Source organism: Oryctolagus cuniculus, chromosome 9 (assembly GCF_051225735.1).
Source record: "Oryctolagus cuniculus isolate XC-2025 breed Fujian yellow rabbit chromosome 9, ASM5122573v1, whole genome shotgun sequence".
NCBI lineage: Eukaryota > Metazoa > Chordata > Mammalia > Lagomorpha > Leporidae > Oryctolagus > Oryctolagus cuniculus.
Genome location: NC_142875.1, coordinates 67,996,561 through 68,012,884, shown reverse-complemented (window position 1 = coordinate 68,012,884; position 16,324 = coordinate 67,996,561). Strand labels below are relative to the sequence as shown.

Below are 16,324 nucleotides of genomic sequence, written 5' to 3'. Positions count from 1 at the left end.
TACATGAGGTGGGCATTTGTCACAGCTAAGTAATCAATTGAGACACTCTCATCTCATAGTGGGGAGCTCACATTGCATATTGGAGTGCCTAGTTAGAGTCAAAGACCCTCTGTTTCCAATCCAGCTTCCTGAAAATCTGCATCCTGAGAGGTGGCAGGTGATGGCTCAAATACTTGAGTCCCTGGAACCCACATGAGAAATCCAGATGGACTTTCAGGCTCCTGGCTTCAGCCTGGTCCAGCTCTGGCTATTGTGGCCTTTTGGGCAAGTGAACCAGTGGATGGAAGTTCACATTCTCTCTGCCTTTCAAATGAAATGAAAATAAATTTTAAAAAATGTAAAAGGTCTAGTTACTTAGTCTGGATGTATTACTATTTCACAAATCTAGGATATTCAGTACTGTTCTATAAAAACTCAATCTAATTTTAGAACTGACATGCCAATCCAAATTGGTGATATGCACATGAATATTTAAAGATACATTAGATCAAATCTCATAGACCCAAAAAGAAACATGTACCATTTTAATCCTTTATCCCAAATCTGAGTGAAGCAACAAAAGTAACCCATGACAGAGTAACCAATGAAATGTGAGTAGATGTATTTATCTATATACACAAAGACACATGCACATATACTCACACACTAAAAAACATAAGGCAATGACACAGGGAGACTGAGATTTCCGAGTCTCACTTTCAGGAGCTTCTATGACAAGTAGAGTATTTTTTTAATGCACAGAGACTGACAATTGGTGGAGCAGTTAGGATGCTAATTGAGATGCTTGCATCCCAAATCAAGGTGCTTGGGCTTCAGTCCTTGCTCTGCTCCCAATTCTAGCTTCCTGCTAATGTACACCCTGAGTGGCAGCAGGTGATGGCTCAAGTATTTAAGTCCCTGCAGCCCATGTGAGAGAACTAGAATAAGTTCTGAGCTTCTGGGTTTAGCGGGTCCCAACCTTGGCTGTTGCAAACATGTGAGGATTAAACAAGCAAATGAAAGATCTCTCTCTCTCTCTCTCTCTTTTTCTCCTTCCCTCCCTCAGAAATACAAATGCATTTTAAATGCTTATATATTTTTATATTTTTAAATTAAAAAATTTATTTAGTTAGTTGAAAAGAATTACAGAGAGAGAGTGAGAACCAGTACTTGTATGTGTTGCTAGTGTTGCAGATGATGGCTGAACATATTATGCCACAACGAAGGCCTTTAACACATTTTTAAATTGTATAGATTCACAGGGTACAATACGATGCTTCAATGCATTATATTTCATATAATCAGCACATCAGAGCCAATAACATTCATTAATATACGCATTATTTCCTTATGCTGAACCATTTAAAGTTCTCTCCTCTAACTATCTTGAAATATATGATGTATTATCATTGACAGTAATAAGCCTACTTGCAATAGAATATTAAAGCTTATTCCTGGGTTCTAGCCCTAGTTGGGGTGCTGGTTCTGTCCCAGTTGCTCCTCTTCCAGTCTAGCTCTCTGCTGAGGCCCAGGAAGGCAGTGGAGGATGGCCCAAGTGCTTGGGCCTTGCATCCGCATGGGAGACCAGGAGGAAGCATCTGCCTCCTGGCTTCAGATTGGCGCAGTGCACTGGCTGTGGCGGCCATTTAGGGGGTGACCAATGGAAGGAAGACCTTTCTCTCTGTCTTTCTCTCTCACTAACTTTGCCTGTCAAAAAAAAAAAACCAAAATACTTATTACTGCTGATTGTAACCTTTTTAAAAAATGATTTATTTATTCATATGAAAGAGCATGAGAGAGACAGAGAGAGAAAGAGAGAGAGAGAGATAGAAAATCTTCCATCCATGTTCACTCTCCAAACGTCCACAAAAGCCAGGTCTGGGCCAGGTTGAGGTAAAAAACCAGGAACCCTTTCACTCCTACATAGTTGGCAGGAGCCCAAACACTTCAGTCATCTTACGTTGCTTTCATATGCACATTAGCAGGAAGCTGGACTCAACTGTGCTCCAATATGCCACGTGGGTGTCACAAGCAGTGGCTTAACCTCACTGTGCCATAATACCACACCCTCTGACTGTAACTTTTAACTTGCTGAAATGCTCTTCCCCATTCCCACCTACCTTCTCAGTTCTCAGATAAGCACTATTCTACTCTTTACCTCTATGAACTAGACGTCTTTAGATTCTATGTATTAATGAGGTTTTACTGTATTTGTCTTTATGGACCAGCTTTTTCATTTAATATATTTCTAGTTCCATTAATGTCATTGCAAATGACAAGATTTATCTTTTTAATTGCTAAGTAGCCATCTTTTGTGTATATATCGATATACCACATTTACTTTATTCATTTATTGATAGATATTTAGTTTGATTCTGTATATTGACTCTTGTCCTGCAATAAGCAGAAGGATTATGAATTGTATATAAATTATATCTAATTTGAGCCAAAAAGTTAAGCCTAGGAAGTTAAGTGGCATCTGATTATATGTATTTTAAATTCTTTAGCTCTCCTTCACATGGACCAGCACCTTTTGGTGAAGTTATCAATGAAATGTGAGACATAAATGAATACATAAAGATACATTAACAAATAATTACAGAAGGAACGGGTTTTTTCAACTATTTTTTGAACTCTTAACATAGAGTTAATCATATGTGTGTAAAGCTAATTGAATACATTTTAGTTAAAAAAATAAGAGAGGGAGGAGAAAGAGGGGTGGGAGACTGGGTAGGAGGGTGGGTACAGTGGGAAGAATTACCTTATCTATGAAGCTGTAATTATGAAATATATGGTTAGTATTTCTTAAATAAAAGGTTTCTGAGAAAAAAATAAATACAAATAGATGGATAAGATATATAACTTCTACATACATACACACTCTCTCTATCTCACACACACACACACACACACACACATCCATTGATTATGGACTCACACATACACACACATAGGTGGAGATTGAGATATAGGAACTGGGGATGGTACTGCAGTGCAGTGGGTTAACGTCCTGGCCTGAGCACTGGCATCCCATATGGGTGCCAGTTCGAGACCCAGCTGCTCCACTTCCTGTCCAGCTCTCTGCTATGGCCTGGGATAGCAGTAGAGGGTTGCCTGAGTCTTTGGGCCCCTGCACCCAAGTGAGAGACCAGGAAGAGGCTCCTGGCTCCTGGCTTCTGATTTGCACAGCTCTGGCCGTTGCAGCCATCTGGGGAGTGAACCATTGGATGGAGGACCTTTCTCTTTCTGCCTCTCCTCTCTCTGTGTAACTGTGACTTTCAAATAAATAAATAAATCTTTAAAAAAAGAGATATAGGAACTTCACAGTCAGGAGAAGCCACAGCAATGGAGAGTGAGACCTTCACACTAGACCATCTGTAGGTAAATTTCCATCTTTCAAAGATTGTACTGGATAAAAGAAAAATAGATCATGGAAGATGCTTCTTCCTGTTAGTGTATTATCACCATTAGTTACAGGAAAACACTTAGGAAACTCAAATGTTTTGTGTATGAGATTTTAGTAAAGTGGGCCAAGCATAGGGGGTTGGGGCACTCAGTATTATTTGGAACAAAGAGTAGTGAAGAGGGAGCAAAGGAACTTTAAGCAAAAAAGAGGAACAAAAAGCTAACAGCCCTGGAAAAGTCACCTCTTGAGTGCTCTGAAAACATGTTATGGCTGGTTGCATGTCTACCATCTTTTCATCTGGCATCAGTGCTTAAATGCTTATATTTCAAAAAAGAAGGATATCAAATAAAGAATCTAATGTGAAATCTTAAGGACTTATAAAAATAAGAGCAAACCAAATCCCAAATTAAAAGGAGCCTATGTAGGCACCTTTCTTTTGGGGTGGATTGGATAAGAGAGAAAAATGTTACAAGTTGAATGCTTCCTCTTCCCCATGTTATTCATACCCTGGGCATCACTGGCCAAACTATCAGGATATCTTCAGAATCCTCTGTATGAGACCTTATTGGACTGGCTGAAAGTAGGAAAAGGTCATATTTGGAGAAATGGGGAGGGAGCAGATAAATCTTCAGCAGAAAGGGGAGGTGGTAATGGTGCCTGGATGTGTCCCTCATCCTAGTAAGGCAGGTACCCTGAGGCTAAAAATAACAGCATATTGGAGGGAACCCTGACTCATGCTACCAGCTACTAGACCCTGTCTAAAGGGAAGCAAGATCACCCTGATGAATTAAAGAAAGTGAAGGAGGGGCTTAGGAAGCAGGGCTTTAGGTGCAATAAGCATCCTAAAGTTGAATTTCAAATAAATTCCATCACAGAAGGTTTTTACACATTGCTTCAGATTCAGTAGTAAGAAACTGCACTTTAATACTGAACCATTACATTTTTGACAGGACTAAAGTACTTAATACAGTGATATAAATTATCATTTTTAAGGAACATGGTATATTCTATTCCAAAATTATATATGAAGTTTTTAAGGGTCAGCCAGTTTATAAGTTGAAGAGTTATTGTAACCATTTTGAAGTAAAACAGCAAATTATGCAAGTCACATGGCATCTTACTATGTACCTTTTTAATCCTCTAGTACTGTCCAGTCAGACTTGAAAACATCCCCAAGTGAATGCACCAATACAAGGTAATAAAATATAAGTGTGTCGCTCCCCGTCTTCGCGGAGGAACGACACAGGATCCTGAGCTGTTCTTTTGTCTTCTCGGCCCTCCCCGGGTTTGCTGCTGGTTCTTCCCGGGTTGGCTACCGTCCCTTCCACCTCCGTGGAAGGGCAGTTCCCCCTAGCCACTTTCCCCACTTCCGCGGGGGAGCGGCACACCGCCGGCCAGCTCTCTCGGGGGCTGCTCAGATGTTCCCTCAGATGTTCCTTCAGATAGATGTTCCTCTAGATGTTCCTGGTGCATGTTGTCTCTCTCCTCCTTTATAGTCCTCTTCCACCAATCCCAACTCTGCTACCCACACGCCGAGTACACTGCTCTCCTCCAATCAGGAGCAGGATCAGCTCCTGCAGCTCAGTCAATCAAATTGGCGAGAGGCAGCTGTGTAGAAGTTTACTCCTCTCCCAGCACCATATTGTGGGAGAGCAGATGCATAGAATAAGTCTTAATTCCAGTAACTTAGTCTAGTCCGAGTTGCTCCCAGTTGCTCCCCACAAAGTGAACTGGTGTGTGTGTGTGTGTGTGTGAGAGAGAGAGAGAGAGAGAGAGAGAGAGAGAGAGAGAATTTGGGATAGTCACTGTCAGGAGCATCCATGGGAATACAGAGTTCCTTCCATGCCATTCCTAATATACTTTTCATGTATGTATGTATGTATGTATGTTCTTTTCTTCAGTATGTAATACTCTTTGTTTTTAATCTTCATATAAAAACAATAATGATAGTTTGAGAAGGGAGTCTTCTTGCTTCTTACTTCACCTACTTCTCTTGTTCTTGCTTCTTACTTCACCTACTTCTCTTGTTACTGCTTACTTCACCCTTAGTTTGTAGCAGCCAAAACCTTTAGGAAAGTATCAGAAAGTATGACACTTTACTAGAGCAGGCCAAGGCTGCAGAGAAAGCCATCGGGATGGAACAAGGAAGTGGCAATGACAGCAGCTGAGGTGCCCTCAGCAGAAAAGAATAAAGCTAATGCATCCTGGATGTATCCTTCACTCTCCAGAGCTGTGCCACCATGTGAGGCTGGTGCCTACCCACAAACACACCATCACGTTAAAAGGAGCTGCCACTTCAGGTCTGCTTGACCTTACCTGAGGGGCTGTAGAGATGTTATGATCATGGAGATTGAGATGGTGACTGTACTTGAGAATCATGAAATTGGATGGAGCAAGAGAAATAGGTACCTGCAAACTCAGGGTGAATTTTGAAATAAATACTGTTACAAATTGTGGTTAGGTTCAACTGTAAACAACTATACTTAAATCTGTAGTTGTTAACTTTTTGACATGTCTACAGTTTAACTTTTTAAATTGTTTTTTTAAAGATAAACCAGTTTATAAGTTAATGAGTAATTATAAATACTTGAACTAAGATAAAATCTAGGAAATTATGTTGTATCTGATATACACATTTTTAATCCTCCAGCACCACCTTCAGTGAGTCAACAGCAATATCTGTTGATGAAGGCATCGATGAAACGTGAGCTCTCTATAAATGAATCCTTATTTGTATATGTAAACCAACACACATGTAAATAGACACACACACACACTCACACACAGACATACACAGAGAGATGGAGATTTGAGAAGTTCTGATTAGCAGCATCAGTGACAATACAGTATGTCTTTGACATAGTTTTTTTTTTTTTTGACAGGCAGAGTGGACAGTGAGAGAGAGAGACAGAGAGAAAGGTCTTCCTTTGCCGTTGGTTCAACCTCCAATGGCCGCCGCAGCCAGCGTGCTGCGGCCGGCGCACCGCGCTGATCCGGTGGCAGGAGCCAGGAGCCAGGTGCTTTTCCTGGTCTCCCATCGGGTGCAGGGCCCAAGCACCTGGGCCATCCTCCACTGCACTCCCTGGCCACAGCAGAGAGCTGGCCTGGAAGAGGGGCAACAGGGACAGAATCCGGGGCCCCGACCGGGACTAGAACCTGGTGTGCCAGCGCCGCTAGGCGGAGGATTAGCCTAGTGAGCCGCGGCGCCGGCCGACATTGTTTTCTAAAGTCTCCTTTTATCTGTAGGTACCTTTCTATTTTATAAGTTTATTATTTTTTCAGCTTGAAAATTTATTAATTGTTAACATTTTGCCACATTCACTTCATATGTGGAGATTATATACACATACATATATACTATTTGTTCTTCTTTTAAAAGTTTTATTTTATTTCTTTCAGAGACAGAGTCACAGAGAGAGGTAGAAACAGAGAGAGAGGCCTTTCATTCACTAGTTCACTTCCCAAATGATCACATCGGCCAGCATTGAGGAGATCTGAAGCTAGGAGCCCGGAGCTTCCTCTGGGTTTTCCAGGTGGTTGCAGGCATCCTCAACTGCTATCCTAGGCACATTGGCAGTGAGCCAGATCGGAATTCAAGCAGCCAGGCCTTTAACTGGCCCCCATATGGGATCCTGGTGCTACAGGCAGGGGCTTTAACCTGCTGTGCCAAAGCCCAGCTCCTACTATTTTTTCTTGAAAACAGATTAATATGACAAAGTGAGGTATTTATGATCATGATCAAAATGTGAAGAAAGAAGGAGATAGTGTCATGTACATGGTATGAATGAGAGAAGCAATATTTAATAACTATATGCCAAATGATGACAGCCATACAATTTTTATACTCTCCCTGTATATTAACTTCCACAAACAACAGAAAATATGTGATATTTGTTTTTCTTGGTCTGCTTTATTTCACATAATCTAATGATCTCCAGTCCTATCCACTTGTTCCAAATGTCAGGATTTCATTCTTTGTTATGACTGTGTGATACTCCATTAGGCATATATGCCACATTTTCTTTTTCTTTTTTTTTTCTTTCTTTTTTTTTTTTTTTTTGACAGGCAGAGTGGACAGTGAGAGAGAGAGAGACAGAGAGAAAGGTCTTTCTTTTGCCGTTGGTTCACCCTCCAATGGCCGGCGGCGCGCTGCAGCCAGCGCACCGCGCTGATCCAATGGCAGGAGCCAGGTGCTTATCCTGGTCTCCCATGGAGTGCAGGGCCCAAGCACTTGGGCCATCCTCCACTGCACTCCCGGGCCACAGCAGAGAGCTGGCCTGGAAGAGGGGCAACAGGGACAGAATCCGGTGCCCTGACCGGGACTAGAACCCGGTGTGCCGGCGCCACAAGGCAGAAGATTTGCCTAGTGAACCACGGTGCCGGCCCACATTTTCTTTTTCTGAACATTTTACTAAAAGACAATGGCATCACAGTTTCATTATCTGTCACCATTTGATGGATATCTGAGTTGCTTCCATGTTTTTGCTATTGTCAATTATTGAGCTGCTATAAACATGGGAGTCCAGCTACCTCTTTCATATACTGATTTCATTTGCCTTGCATATATTCCCAGGGGTGTGATAGCAAGATCATATGGCAGGTCTATTTTTAGTTTCTTGAGGAATATTCATCATATTTTGCATCCGATTTGCATTCCCTCCAACACTGTTTGAAGCTGCACTTAAATTGCATATTTTGATAAGAACAAAATAGTCTGAATTGTATATTTACTCTGGATAGTTTTGAAAAGATGCAGAAAAAGAATAGAGAGGCTAGTGTCATTCCAAGCTACTCCTTTGTGCCTCCATGTTTCTGTCAAGCATGGTTCTCTGTGGCCACACTGTTAAGCAATTTCAGGGTTGTAACAATTCTTTGCTTCCTGGAGATCCAGTGCACTGCAGGAGTCAGAAAGGGCTTGTAATAAGAGGATGCCTACCTCAAGGTAAATTTTACTTCTTTAATCATTCAGTTGCCCATCTACCTAAGTCTTAGCTTTTTAAGCCTGAGTGGAAAAGGTGGGTGCAGGTAGATTAAGGGGATATTAAAAGTATTGGAGCTTTCTTATAATTAAGGTTACCCTAACAACATTCATCCATGTCCTAAGGTCTACTCGGTATCTGTTGTCTCCATTCTCCAGTTTTGGGCACAGGCTGTCAGAGCTGTGTTGTGATTGATTCCACTTGGGATGGAATTTGAGTCTTGCATTGGAGGTTTCAGCAGGGTAGGAAATCGGTCCCCAGTAGTTACCTTGTCTGTAGCCATGTGGTAAAATGAAGCATCACTAGAGACTACATCAACCAGGCTTTTGTTCCTGTCATGAATGGAAGGTGCTCAGTCTTTAGGACATTTTTCCTTGGAAATACGTGCCTAACTTCCTTACCTCCAAAGTACATTTGCAACTCCAACTGTAGCTCTCATTAATGATTATCTGTTCACTGGAAATCCAGTAGCAACAAATGAACATTATGGGATAAGAATACCATTTATTCCTGATGCCCATCCCTGAAATCTCTTACTGCTGTGGATCCTGAGGTCTATCCTGAATCTGGTGACCTGCCCACAATGCCCTAGCTCATTCATGGAAGAGTTGATGTAAGAAAATAGTTCTATCTTACCACTCTTTTCTTGTCCATACTATGTGCATTAGTTGATGTCCCCACATTTAATATTACCATTTAGTTAGAGTCAGGGCTTTATACCTAAGGGCAATGTTACTAAATATCCAAAGCTTGGTGTTCTACTCACACACAAAACCTGATGCTGCAGAAAGCTAAACACATTTCAGTTATTAGCAAAATGGACTTTGTTTTACAACTTCTGAAAATTTTTCTTGTAAAATTGTTCGAAGTGCCTTCCTGAATTAAAATCATAATGTATTTTAATGGAAATCTGTGATTGATTGTGTATTTCCTTCTTTTTTGCAGCAGCAGGATAAAGAACATTGCTCGCTTAATTGTATCATCCTTTGCATTCAGGTGATACTTTTAAAAAGAATGTAATTAAATATGTATGACATTTAATATCATTATTCTAATGGAAAATTATATGTAAACAAAACAAAAATATTTTACCATTAATAAGTTGTTAAATAACTATGCTATTGCCGCATTAAAGCACTCATAAACTATATGTGTTTTTTTAAAAAAATGTTGTTAAATATACCATGTGCTTTGCTTTTATGCAATCTAATTTGTCTTGGAATTCTGGCTTAAGCTAGACATCAGGACTTGCAAAGAACTAGTATTTGCCTAAATCTAACAGTAATATACTGGTAAGTTTTTCTTTCTGTAAAAGTGAAAATAATGAAGCATACAAGATAAAATTCCATAGAGCATTTTGTTAAATACCATACACACTAGAATTACTTTTTAATTTTGGAACCATTTTACTAGTTCCTCTTCTGTACAAAGAGGAGAGGAAGACTTCATACAGATTAATACAATATAATTCCTTTTAAATTAATATTCTCATTTAAGTTGGAATTATCACAAAGTACATTGAAGATTAATTCAACTTCACATACTACTAAAACATAATCAATTTCTAAAGAATGTGTTTAGAATTTATAAGAAAAAGACATAGGAGGCACTTTAAAGTTCAACAATCAAAATACTGATAGAATTGAATTATTTCTTATGTGAGAATTACTGGGTCAGAAGTACCCATGAATATGTAATCATGTACTTGTTGAAAAAAATACTGATAAAATAATCTTACTAGTCAAAGTTCATCTTTGAAGACATTAATGTTAAGTATGCCCAGAAATTAGTTTTTATTACCAAATTCTTAAATATTCTCCAGATTAATAAGGTTTAAATTTTATGGGAACTTCATAGCTACTCCTTATGAAATTCTCAAATTACAAGCATAATTTACAAACAGAGACATATAATTCTAATATTGTTTTCCTGCTGTGTCTTGAGGAGTTAGTCTGATATGCATCCTATAAAAAGACAAAATAACATGTTGTAAAATGGGCTGGTGAGAATTTTATTCACCAGCTACTGCTTTGGTTGGGTGAAAACCGAGTAATATTTTTGAGATTCTGAGGCAGCATAGTCCTCCTTTTAATCTGACAGCTTAATCCTAAATAATTACATATTGTTAAACTAAATATAGTCTAACTGTAGAACAAAAATATCTTTATCTGCATAATCATTATTTACATTTTGTTTATTATAGAATATTTGGAATTCTACTCATATTTGTGGACATATTTCTCATTGTGTCAGATGTACTTTTCAATGATAACACAATGGTTTTGGAATTTCGTTCAACTTCTTTGGCTATTGCATTCTTTTTTCTCTTTGATGTTCTACTCAGAATATATGTTGAGGGGTAAGTTTGATTCCTTTTTTTCTTAGCACACAAAATAATTTTATATTATCGTAAGACATATCCCAAAATAATTAGTAGGTTAGTCCAAACAAATTTGTCCCTCTTTATCAGAATCATTCTCCTGGAAGGCACAGCCCATACAGAAATAATAATTCTAATCCCAGTTTTTCATTGATTGCATGTTAATAATATATATTCTCCAACAGTGCATTCTAGAAGCTTCTATGGCAGATAAAGCTTAAAGAGAATGCAAAATAGGACCGGGCAGCTGATGTGTCAATATGCACATTAACAGGGGGAACATGTGCTGAATATAGATAACAAAAATTCCCAACAAAATATGAATAAGTTGAATCCAGCAGCACATCAAAAGGATCATTCATCATGATCAAATGGGATTTATCCTGGGGATGCAAGGATGATGGAAACAACGTCAATCAATTATATACCACATCAAAGTAATGGATAAAATCCTGATGATCTTAATAGATACAGAAAAAACACTCAGTAAAATCCAACCAATTCATAATGAAAACTCTGAACAAATTAGGTATATGAAGAATGTACCTCAGTAATAAAGGCTATAGATGAAAAACTGATAGCCAATATTGCACTGAATGGGGAAAAGCTGAAAGCCATTCCTCTAAGATCCAGAATGACACAATGTAATGTCCTCTCTCAGTACTTATATTCACTACCACACTGGAAGCTTTGGCCAGATTTATTAGGCAAGAGAAAAAACTAAAAGGCATATAGGGAGCCGGTGCCGCGGCTCACTAGGCTAATCCTCCGCCTTGCGGCGCCGGCACACCGGGTTCTAGTCCCGGTTGGGGCGCCAGATTCTGTCCTGGTTGCCCCTCTTCCAGGCCAGCTCTCTGCTGTGGCCCGGGAGTGCAGTGGAGGATGGCCCAAGTGCTTGGGCCCTGCACCCCATGGGAGACGTACCTGGCTCCTGCCATTGGATCAGTGCGGTGCACCGGTCGCAGCGTGCCAGCCGCGGTGGCCATTGGAGGGTGAACCAATGGCAAAGGAAGACCTTTCTCTCTGTCTCTCTCTCACTGTCCACTCTGCCTGTCAAAAAAAAAAAAAAGGCATATAGGAAGGGGAAGTCAAATTATACATATTTATAGATGATATAATTCAATGTACAGAAACACCTAAATATCCCACCAAAAGAATGTTAGAAATAATAAACAGATGGGGCTGGCGCTGTGGCATAGTGGTTAAAACCACCGCTTGCAATGCTGGCATCCCATATGGGTGCTGGTTTGAGTTCTGGCTGCTTCATTTCTGATCCAGCTCTCTGCTATGGCCTGGGAAAGCAGTAGTAGATGGCCCAAGTCCTTGGGCCCCTGCACCCATGTAGAGACCTGGAAGAAGCTCCTGGATCTTGGCTTTGGATTGGCATAGCTCTAGCTGTCACGGCCAATTGGGAAGTAAACCAGCAGATGGAAGACCTCTCTCTCTCTCTCTCTGTCCCTCCTTCTCTCTCTGTGTAACTCTAACTTTCAAATAAATAAATAAATCTTTTTAAAAAAAGAAATAATAAATTCAGTAATGTTGGAGTACACCAAATCAACCTAGAAAAATGAATAGCATTTAAAAAGTTTTATTTATCTAAAAAGCAGAGTGAAAGAGCAAAAAGCAGAGACAGAGAGAAAGATCTTCCACCTGCTGGTTCACTACCCCAACAGCCATGTCTAGGCCATGTCTAGGCCAGGTCTAGGCCAGGTCTAGGCCAGGCTGAAGCCAGAATCCAGGAACTCCATCTTGGTCTCCCACATGGGTGATAGGGGCCTAAGTATTTGAGCTATCATCTGCTGCCTTCCCAGACACATTATTAGGAAGCTGCATCAGAAGCAGAGTAGCTGGGATTCAAACCAGGCACTCCAATATGGAATGTGGGTGTCCCAAGTGGTGGCTTAACCTGCTGCACCACAATGGCACTGGCAGCCTTGTTACATACCTGTAAGGATCTTGCTGAGAAGGAAATCATAAAAGCAGTCTCATTCACAATATCCAATTTTTAAAAAGCATCATGGAATAAATTTAAACAAAGATTAGAAAAACCTCTACAATGAAAATCACAAAACATTGATAAAAGAAATTGAAGAATACATACACATACAGATGGAATGAGGTCCCATGTTTGTGGATTGGAAGAATTAGGATTGTTAAAATGTCCACATTACTCAATGCAATTTACAGATTCAATACAATTATTCTTTACATAACTAGAAAAAAATCCTAAAATTCACACAAAAGCACGAAAGACCCCAAATAGCCAAAGTAATCCTGAACAAAAAGAACGAAGCTTGAAGCAACACAAACATGTTATCAAGTGATAGTAACCAAAATATCATGGTATTGGCATAAGGACACATAGAACAATGAAACAGAGTAGAGATCCCAGAAATAAATCCACACATCCATAACCAACAGATTCTCAACTTAGTCACGAAAAATATACCATGGAAAAAGGACAATGTCCTCTATAATGATGGTGGGAAAGCTGAATATCCATAGACAGAAGATTAAAACATCACCCTTCCCTACCTCTCACCCTATACATATATCAACTCAATATAGATCAACCTAAATATAAGGCCTGATACTGTGAAACATCTAGAAGAAAACATAGGAGAAACACATAAAGGCATCAATATAAGCAATGGGTTTTTGGATAAGACCACAAAAGTACAATGAACAAAAAGCAAAAATAGACAAATGGGATTTCATTGAACTAAAAGGCATCTGCATGGCCAAAGAAACAATAAACACAGTGAATAGACAAACTACAAAATAGGAGAAATATTCGTAAACTATATATCTGACAGAGGATTCATATACAGAATATGTAAAGAACTAAAAGATGTCTATAGAAAAATTCACATTTCCAAAAAAATTTATATGTTTGAAAGAGTTGTGGAGAGATAAAGTGAGAGTCAGAGAGAGAGAGAGAGAGTGTGAGAGAGAGATCTTCCATTTACTGGTTCATTCCTCAAGTGGCCATAATGGCCAAGTCTGGACCAAGCCAAAGCCAGGAGCCAGGAGCTTGATCTGTCTCCCACATGGGTTCAGGGGCCAAAGCAGTTGGATCATTCTCCACTTCACATTAACAGGGAGCTAGATTGGAAGTGGAGCAGCCCAAATGCGAACTGGTGACCATATGGGATGCCAGCATTGTAGGCAGTGGTTTAACCCATTATGCCACAATGCTGGCCTCAAAAAATCTAATTTTAAAATGTGAAAATGATACATTTAGACATTTCTCAAAAGAAGAAATTCAAATGGCTAAATTTATGAAAAATTTCTCAATCTCATCAGTTAATACAAATTAAAACTATGAGATATTATCTCATCCCAGTTAGAAAGGCTATTACCAAAAAGACAAAAAACCCATAAAGGCTGGTCAGGATGTGGGAAAAAGCAATTCATATACCCTGTTGAAGGGAATGTAAATTAGTACAGCAGGTGTGGAGGCTCCTCAAGAAAATAAAACAGATATACCTGGGGGCAAGTCCTGGCACAGTGGGTTAAGCCACTGCTTCACACACCTACATCCACACCAGAGTGCCTGTGTTCAAGTCCCAGCTCCACACTTCAAACCAGCTTCCCACTAATGTGCTTCCTGGGAGGAAGTAAGTGATTACTCAAGCACGTGAGTCCCTGCCATCCACAGAAGAGACCTGGATTGAATTCCTGACTCCTAGCATTGAGCTGGCCCAATCCCAGTTGTTGTAGGCATTTTGGGAGTGAGTGAATCAGCAGATGGGAGATCTCTCCCTCTCCCTCTCTCTATTTCTGTCTTTAAAATAAATAAGTGAATAAATAGATATTTAAAATAATATATGTACCACACCATATGATCCAGTTATCTCACTTCACAAATTCAAAGAAAAGTAATTCAGCATGTCATAAAAACACCTGCAATCTCATGTTTATTGCTGCATTATTCACAATACCAAGATGTGAAATCAACCTAGGTGCCCATAAATGTATGCATAAAAAAAGAAAATGTGACATATATACACAATGGCAAATTATTCAGCCATAAGAAAGAATGATATCCTATCAATTTCTTTCTTTCTTTCTTTCTTTCTTTCTTTCTTTCTTTCTTTCTTTCTTTCTTTCCTTCCTTCCTTCCTTCCTTCCTTCCTTCCTTCCTTCCTTCCTTCCTTCCTTCCTTCCTTCCTTCCTTCCTTCCTTCCTTCTTTCTTTCTTTCTTTCTTTCTTTCTTTCTTTCTTTCTTTCTTTCTTTCTTTCTTTCTTTCTTGTTTTGACAGGCAGAGTGGACAGTGAGAGAGAGGCAGAGAGAAAGGTCTTCCTTTTGCTGTTGGTTCACCCTCCAATGGCCTCCGCGGCCGGCGCACCGCGCTGATCCGATGGCAGGAGCCAGGTACTTATCCTGGTCTCCCATGGAGTGCAGGGCCCAAGCACTTGGGCCATCCTCCACTGCACTCCCTGGCCACAGCAGAGAGCTGGCCTGGAAGAGGGGCAACCGGGACAGAATCCGGTGCCCCGACCGGAACTAGAACCCGGTGTGCCGGCACCGCAAGGTAGAGGATTAGCCTATTGAGCCGTGGCACCGGCCCCCCTATCAATTTCTTTCTTTAAAGATTTATTTATTTATTTGAAATTCAGAGTTAAACAGAGAGAGAAGGAGAGGCAGTGAAGAGAGAGAGAGAGCAAGAGAGAGAGGGAGAGAGAGGGAGAGAGAGAAAGAGGGAGAGAGAGAGTGCTTCTGCACCTGCACCCACATGGAAGACCAGGAAGAAATACATGGCTCCTGGCTTCAGATTATTGTAGCTCCAGCAGTAGCGGCCACTTGGGGGGTGAACCAATGGAAGGAAGACCTTTCTCTCTGTCTCTCTGTCTCTCACTGTCTAACTCTATCTGTCAAATAAATAATAATAATGATAATAATAAAGATTTGGAAAAGATGTTTAAGGAGGTAAAATTCTACCTAAGCTGATTTTATAATCACACATTAAAAACATGTATCAACTTATCAAAGTAAATATAAATATGTACAATTAAAATAACAAAATATTCAAAAAGAAATAAGAATACATATATGAGTACAAATATTGATACTTTTATTAAGAGTTGAGTCATGGGACCAGCACTGTGGTGTAGTGGGTAAATCTGCCTCCTTCAGTGCTGATCCCATATGGGTACCGGTTCTTGTCCTGGCTACTCCACTTCCGATCCAGCTCTCTGCTATGGCCTGGGCAAACAGTGGAAGACCTGTGTTGGAGACCAACAAGAAGCTCCTGACCTCTGACTTCAGATTGGCGTAGCTCTGGCTATTGTGGCCAACTGGGAAGTGAGCCAGTGGATAGAAGACCTCTCTCCCTCTCTCTCTCTCTCTCTCTCTCCCTCTCTCTCTCTGCTTCTCTGTAACCCTGCTTTTAAAATAAATGAATAAATGTAAAAAAAAGAGTTGACTCATGTTGCTGGCACTGTGACTGAGTGAGCTAGATTGCCACATTACAATGCCAGCATCCCATTTCAGAGCAACAGTTCAAGTCCCAGCTGTTCCACTTCTTATCCAGCTCTCGGCTTATACTTCTATGAAAGCAGTGGAAGATGGCCCAA

At 40.1% G+C, this 16,324-nt stretch overlaps 1 protein-coding gene across 1 annotated transcript in view; it reads left to right on the top strand.

Annotated features, from left to right (window-relative positions):
* LOC108175444 (phosphatidylinositol 3,4,5-trisphosphate 3-phosphatase TPTE2) overlaps positions 1-16,324 on the top strand; it is a 113,308-nt gene that overhangs the window by 53,932 nt on the left and 43,052 nt on the right. The window contains exons 8-10 of the mRNA XM_089303303.1: positions 6,036-6,089; positions 9,310-9,360; positions 10,568-10,723. Of these exons, the coding sequence (XP_089159429.1) occupies positions 6,036-6,089; positions 9,310-9,360; positions 10,568-10,723 (261 nt within the window). The remainder of the gene's footprint in view (positions 1-6,035; positions 6,090-9,309; positions 9,361-10,567; positions 10,724-16,324) is intronic.